At 36.1% G+C, this 8,025-nt stretch overlaps 1 protein-coding gene across 4 annotated transcripts in view; it reads left to right on the forward strand.

Moving 5' to 3' along the window:
- The first annotated feature begins 6,314 nt into the window (after positions 1–6,314).
- The window catches only part of LOC107653749 (remodeling and spacing factor 1-like), a 17,328-nt gene continuing 15,617 nt past the window's right edge, over positions 6,315–8,025 (forward strand). For 2 of the 4 annotated variants that reach the window (XM_016440563.1, XM_016440565.1), the window contains exon 1: positions 6,315–6,515. In XM_016440563.1, the coding sequence (XP_016296049.1) occupies positions 6,362–6,515 (154 nt within the window). In that variant the 5' untranslated portion in view covers positions 6,315–6,361. Of the gene's footprint in view, positions 6,516–7,283; positions 7,446–8,025 lie in introns of those variants that run through there. The other 2 variants (XM_016440562.1, XM_016440564.1) reach the window with 1 other exon arrangement.

Raw genomic sequence — 8,025 nt, forward strand, 5'->3', positions numbered from 1 at the left:
GACATTTGAAATCACCAAAACAAACACGCCCCTACCCCAAAAGGGTATCGCCCCTATTTTGATAGCTCCGCCCCACACATACGTACACATCCCAGGCAACGATTAGTTCTGTGAAACAAAGCAAAACCAATATTACACCGTGTCTACACCGGACGCGAGTGGCGGGGCGCGACAAAATACTATGGAACTCATTATAATCAGTGATGCTGTCTACACCATAAACATATGGTCTACACTGGATGCGGCGCGGCACGACGCGACAAATCCCCGACAGAAAACTGCTGCTGCATTCTATTCGTGACGTATTGACACAAATTTCAAATTAATTTAAACGGTCGCTTTGTCACGTCCAGTGTACTAGACAGACTTTAGCTGTTGCGGCGCAGACACGGTGTTACTCACCTATCGAGAAGAAACAAAGCAATCTCGGTGTCCGATGGCAGGCCTTCCGCTCCTTGAGTTCTCTCCAGCACTGGAAAGCTGATCCGATATTTACACGGGTCCTACTTATTGCCTTAAACCTTCTTATGTTCCGCAGACATTTTCCTCTTGTTTTTTATCAGCCATCTCTATCTTTCTGTCGCTTGGCTCGCTAATGTCCGTCCTGTGCACTGAACGCTGTCTCCTCCACATCATGAGTAGACACGCCCCTTACTGCTGATTGGCTACAAGTTTGTTTTGCTAGTGGGCCCGAATCAGTTTTCTACAGCGTTTTTGAAAAATCGCTTACCCCACCTTTAAGACACATAAAAATGTCCAAATGTCAAACAGCATCAAGCTCGATCTTTTCTACTAACTTCACTTGCAATGACATCTAGTTTAACTATGTTTGAAAACTATAAAATGTCCAAATATGTTAATTTTGTACAGTATATTTATTGTTTCATGCACAATGTAAAACTTGTTCATTTTCTTTAAATAAATGCAACATCAAATATTTTGTTTGGAAAATAAAAAATCCATTTAGTTCAACTATGTTTGAGAACCATAATATCCAAATCCAAGTCTATTTTCTTCATTTTGATCAGTATATTTACTGTTTAATTATAAAAACTCTTCTCTTATCAGGGCCGGCCCTGGCCAATTTACCAGTGGTGGACGAAGTACACAAATCAAGTACTTGAGTAAAAGTACAGATACATACAATAAAATATTACTCCAGTAAAAGTAAAAGTACTCCTTTTTCAATTTTACTCGAGTGAAAGTACAAAAGTACTCAATTTTTGATGTACTTAAGTAAAAAAGTACTGATAGATTTATTTAGCAATTTTATATAGGCTACTTAATTTAATTTTATATTAGCACATACATTTTATAATCCTACTGCTCAAAATACCTGGGATTTTCCCAAAACAACCACTATATGGAGTCAAGATATAGTTTTGTTGTTTCGTATGGACTACGTTGACGAGAGTGATGTAGTAATGTTCACTGTGAAGCTTACACTGCGATGTAACTGAGAGAAAACAGATCTGACCATCTGATTTTCACCAGTAAGAAAAAAGTGTTTTAAAGCTTGTTGTTTTGCAGAACATCACAGTTATACGTATATGACATGAGAATAAGGCCTAAAGTTAGGAAGAACATTTTAAGGAAAATATAATTATATTTTCATAATGATTTTTTTCTTCTCAAACCTTGTCTGTGGTGTAAAAACACCCCTGGCCAAATGCCCCCAGAGGGAGATCATTCTAATTCGTGAATGAATCGTTTGGTGCGATTTGCGAACCGATTTAAAAGGTTCATTGAAAAGAATCAGTTCGTTCTGCGTGTCGGAGCACGTGATATATTATAAGAAGTAACGATATGTTTTATGAAATGTAGTTAAGTAAAAAGTACGATCTTATGCTTTGGAATGTAGTGAAGTAAAAGTAAAAGTTACTCAAAATAAAACTACTCCAGTAAAGTACAGATACTTGAAAAATGTACTTAAGTACAGTAACGAAGTAAAGCTACTCCGTTACTGTCCACCACTGCAATTTACTGCCCTAGGCAAGATTTTACCTGGTGCCCCTTGCCTCACATTAACATTAGTGAATATTAACTAACTTGAACTAACAATGAACAATACATTTGTAACAGTATTTTTTTTATTTTTGTTAGTGTTAGTTATTGACAATTAACCTTATTTTAAATTGTTTCCAGTGAAACTATAAAAATATAGGTGCTGCCTAAGTCACTTTATAAATTAAACACAATTAAACATCAAGAATAATTACATCTAGTATTCCTCCACAAAACTATTCATTTGAACACTTCTCTTGCATACAGTAGGCTACTGTTTAATCTTCAAAATAAATTTGAAAAGTGTTCGATTTCCAGTAGATGGCAGCAATGTTCTACTAACCCATTCTAATGTCATCACCATGAATTGAACTGAGAAAGGTATATCTTTAAAGTGAATTTTACATTCATTTTACTAGTTTAATAAGCCCAGTCATATACAAACATTATTAAATTAGCCAATTTAAATTAAAAATACCATAAATCCCCAAATACTACACAAATATAACTCGTAAAAATATTAAAACGTGTTGCCATGTTACACGAAAAATGACACTTATGTTACAAAATCTCGGATCTCTGGAACTGCAGACATTGTTATTACCCTATTTTAAACTTTTAGACTATAGGCTTTCTAGACTAGGCCAACATAAAGTTTGTTCACAAACTTTTACCTCATCTAGAGCCCTTAAATGCATACCTCGTGTCTTTAGCGAACCGGGAGATCATTCACTTCCTTCTCCCTCCTTCATTTTTTAAAGTTCGACATCAGCTTTCTTAGTATTCCTCAATATATTCATTATAAACAATATAACAAGAAAAATGCCTGTTTTCTTCGTATTATTATAATTTTTTTTTTTTGTAAAATGTGTATAAGGTCGCTAGAGACCCGATGTATGTAAAAGTGTGTAAGTGTATTTTTCCTGCGCAACTATACACATCTGATGACTCAACAAATGCAATGCATCTTTATTCCTCGAGGTGGCACTGTTTGATACACAATGACGACGTGATGTTTCACTCATAATTACCGCAGGCATAAAACAAAATAATATCGTCAGCAAAAATTGAACTGGTTTGAATGGCTTTACTGCAGAGCAATTACTGTAGGCAATGAAATATAAATGTCACTGTCATTTGATGGTGGATGTGATGAATATGCCAGTGATCAAAATATTGATTTTGAAGTAATTGAAAACGATAGTTTTGAGAATATGGCTGAGATCGCCAGTATGAGCCAGATGCGGACGCTTTTGTTGTTGTTGTAATATTTAAAATTTATAGTAGGAAGTAGTATTGGTAATAAAAAATAAATAGTAAAAAAAAAACAAAAAAAAACTTACTACGCCACGGGCCGGCCCTCTTATAGTACTGTACTGGTCTCATTATATAATTCAAATACTAAAAATATAAAATCTAGTATTTTTTTATTTTATTTTCAGGCCTATTTTTATATTACAGGAGTTTGAATCATGTAGCACTAATGATTTTCTTGACCTCCTGAAGAAGGTCCTAAGGTGTGTTAGCGCATTCAATAACCTAACCAACAACAAGCAGGTGGTGCACTGCACATTGACGTCACTGCTGACTTCAGAAATGCCGTCCTGTATTCCTCCTGTCATTCTTAATATGGCTGTCCCATCATGCCACACCATTCTGTGCAGGCTATTGCTGTGTCAGCTGGCTGACTGCATGGAAATCAGTGGCGATTAACTTTAGAAAGTCACTCATGTGACTAAATATCCTTCCACGACTTTTTTGTGCATCTTTTAAAATAATGTTGTTGTTGCTTTTTTAACATAATAGCGCATAAATGTTGGAATTCAAAATAAAAAAATAAAAAAACTTAACCATTAAACTTCCCGTTTAATAGTCAAAGACAGTTGAAAGTATCCAGAAATTCACTTACCACAACACAGAATTGCAATAATTCTGTACAATATAGCTGTTGTCCATCAGATATTGCTGAGAAATTGTTTGTGGTTCTATACTTTTTGGTGTAATTTCACATTTTAACCTTCTTTTCATCAAACATTTTTCTTTAAAACTATTTATCTATTAGTTTTATCAGTTTCATATCAGTTTTTAGTATATGTATCCTTCTTAATGAGTGAAATACAAAGAAATATTTTAAAACAACATTTGTTTGCAGTAAATAATCAGGAATGTAATATGTAAATGTAATATTACATTAACATTTGTTTAACAAATTATTTCAGGAAACTGTAAGAATGTATTTACGTTCTTGTTCCTGCTAGTATAAGTAGTTGTGTGTGTGATGGCAAGGAAACATTTGCATGTTTCCAAGAAAGAAGAAAGAGAATAACCACAGGGAGGAAAATAAATGAGGAATTGCCTGGGGTTGTGAATGTAACTGGTGTAGTTATAGTCAGCATATACAAATAAAATCTTATCAATCTTTTTTTTATTTTATTTTTTATTTTTTTTGCTGAGAATGCATCATATGATAGATCAAAAATGCCACACCATGCTCACACATGAAACTTTGTAGGCATATATTAAACAATAAGACAGCAGGAGTGCTTCAATTTATATGTACAAAGCAACCAAAGTGTCACATGAATGTTCTGTAATTTCATATTGCTTATCATAAACTTTCCCAGCATGCCTTGTCATGACTCAGCAGACTTTATGATCCAATGAAATAGCTGCATTTTTTGTCAGTCCACAATTTTTGTTAAAAAAACCTGTAAACCTGCTTTTATTATTTAAATGACTTACAGACCTACATATCAATCTCATAAACCTATTATGTAATGCTTGCTAAATGGCAGACAGCATCTGGAATGATTTTGGCTTCAGCCAATGGGCTGTTTTAAACGCACTCTGCCCTCCTCATTATCCAAACTTTATTGAAAGGAAAAGACCACCTCAGTACACAACACACTCCACTTTAACAGTGTAAGATTCATAAGAATTAAGACACCAATTCTCCAAATAGAATAGGATAGAATAGGCATTGTGCTTCACCAAATACAGTTACTGTATTGTCATTATTTAGGCTATCACATTTTTATTGATTTGAACATCACAGGTATATGACAAAAAAGTGTTAAGTTTAAAATGTCTTTAAGTTTATGCTAAACCTCAACTGACTTGAACATAAAACGTCAGCTTTCATTATTGTTTATTTAGTCTCTTTTTCTTATCTCATCAAGGCACTAAACAAAAATTGTACCGACTTCATGAATCTCCCAGTTACAATGAGGAAATCTGACACAAATTAAACCAGGACTGAATGTACTCTCCAAACCAGGCCATTTTCTGACCTAGATTATCGCCTCAAATTTTACTGACCATAAATAATATAAATAAATATACTTGAAAAAAATGCATAAACACGTTCTCAAATAAAATAATAAGCCAGAAGAATGTGATGTTTCACTTTTTAGTTTATTCCAGGAATAGCAAAGTCATTGGATTTATTATGAAATAATAGGCCTTGGTTATGAAACAACAGCAGAACGAATTTCAGCATAAATAGGACACTGAAAACAATAATTTCATTCAAACCAAAATTATTATGTAACATCACTGAATCAACCTACATTCATTTATAACAACAAAACTAATTTTTGTGGCAAATCAGGACAAAATAGCTATTTATGGCAACAATTGCAGCTTACATCTTTTTACACTGTACACAAAAAACATTTTTAATAAACATTAAATTGTCCATTTAATGAACAAATTCATTCTGCTCCTATATGAACGGCTGTGATAAATATCATATAGTTAACTGACAGCGCCCTCTGCTGGTAACGTATGACTTTAACAGTTCATTAACTCACCTGGACTCATTATGAATGCATAATGAGATGTACTCATACACACGAGTTCACTTTGTTAGTGATCTTAGGGACAGTGTTCACTACTATAATATAAAAACTACTGATCACTATTTATTACTACATTTGTTTTCAGGTAACAGGAGAGATGTTACCAATACTCTCCCTATTAGTCCCTGTTAGTATTTCTGCCTGTCTGGATTTCTTTCATGTCCTCTTTCTTCAAAATCTCTCTCTCTCTCAAAGAGATAGAGTCCCTAAGTGCAGTTTACCGCTGTTGCAGTGTCACGTGTTAATTTTTATTTCGTTTGTCTTGTTTTTACTTAATATCTGGAATATAACTATTGTGCCACTTGAAGTGTTTGGTTTAGAGGCCTTTGTTTCTATTCCACTCTCTTTCTCTCCCGCTCTCCGTCTCTCTGCTGCTGCTCGTGGTTTGTTTACATCAGTTCAGTATCTCCAACGCAAGGGCTTCTGGGCCATGTGTCTGCCATAGTCGCGGTGCATTGTGGGGAGGTTGTGGTCCTCCAGCGGCTCGGTTCGGAATAATGTCTGCCTCGGAGGCAGCGGACGGTTCTTCCCCGGAATTGTGCCCGAGCTTCGCCGTGATCTGCTCGTTTCTGGAGCGGTATGGAGTTATGCTGGACCTGCCGGAGGTGTCGTTCCCGGAGCTGGAGCGCAGTCTGCAGGAGAGCAGCGCGGGTGAGCCGCTCCTCCATTGTTGCTTTTCAGCCGCTTTACATGCGTTTAAACGGGCCGTTTGGTACTCCACCCGTGGGTGTCGGTGTTTTTGTCGCCGTTTGTGTCTCTAAAGCGCCGTTTCTGCCGTTAATATCGGCGACATACACACACACACACATATACACAAATTATAGCAACTATTTATAGGTCCAAAATGCCTCAGTTGTAGTACACTAAATTACAGTTTAGTACACTAAAACTGTAATACATTTATATATATAAAACATATATGTTTTGCATGTTTTGTTTATAGTATTAAACCCTAAAATTAAAATTGTCATTCTTTACTCAGCCACATGTTTTTCCAAATCTGTATGACTGTCTTTTCTCCATTCAGTTATTGAAAAAATATTTGGATTTTTTTGGATGAACTGTCCCTTTAAATTACTACAGTTTTATTGAAGTAACAGAAAATGTAGTTGTGATGGTATTTTTGCTGAAACTATAGCAGATATGGTATGTACAGGTGCATCTCAATAAATTAGAATGTCGTGGAAAAGTTCATTTATTTCAGTAATTCAATTCAAATTGTGAAACTCGTGTATTAAATAAATTCAGTGCACACAGACTGAAGTAGTTTAAGTCTTTGGTTCTTTTAATTGTGATGATTTTGGCTCACATTTAACAAAAACCCACCAATTCACTATCTCAACAAATTAGAATACTTCATAAGACCAATAAAAAAAAACATTTTTAGTGAATTGTTGGCCTTCCCTCCAGCGGCTCGGTTCGGAATAATGTCTGCCTCGGAGGCAGCGGACGGTTCTTCCCCGGAATTGTGCCCGAGCTTCGCCGTGATCTGCTCGTTTCTGGAGCGGTATGGAGTTATGCTGGACCTGCCGGAGGTGTCGTTCCCGGAGCTGGAGCGCAGTCTGCAGGAGAGCAGCGCGGGTGAGCCGCTCCTCCATTGTTGCTTTTCAGCCGCTTTACATGCGTTTAAACGGGCCGTTTGGTACTCCACCCGTGGGTGTCGGTGTTTTTGTCGCCGTTTGTGTCTCTAAAGCGCCGTTTCTGCCGTTAATATCGGCGTTTCGCCCGACGGAAGGTTTTATTGCGCTTTATTTAACGTTACTCATCACAGCGCACAGAAACGCATTGCTGCTTTATTTGCGTTTATATGCGACCTTTTACGTATGGAAAATCACTTGTATTTGCATATAACGACACGCATATTGAGAGGAATTAAATAATCATGTTTATTCACAGTTAAATAATAATTTGGCATGAATTAGTGCGATGTGAGAAGCGCGCATGCGCAGAACGTGTAAACTTTCTGCTCGCGCCGCTGAGGAAGAAATGACAATATGGGATTATTTTGATTGTCAGACTTTGGTGAAAGGTAACAATAAGCCCTTTTATTTGTATCTCTGATGGTTTTGCTACATTATAAACGGGTTAGGTGTGTTTAAGTTGAACTGACGCACGATTTGTTGAGCAGTGCTATATCCATATATGCTATATATTCCCTATA

This window comes from Sinocyclocheilus anshuiensis, unplaced genomic scaffold (assembly GCF_001515605.1).
Source record: "Sinocyclocheilus anshuiensis isolate Anshui unplaced genomic scaffold, SAMN03320099.WGS_v1.1 scaffold315, whole genome shotgun sequence".
NCBI lineage: Eukaryota > Metazoa > Chordata > Actinopteri > Cypriniformes > Cyprinidae > Sinocyclocheilus > Sinocyclocheilus anshuiensis.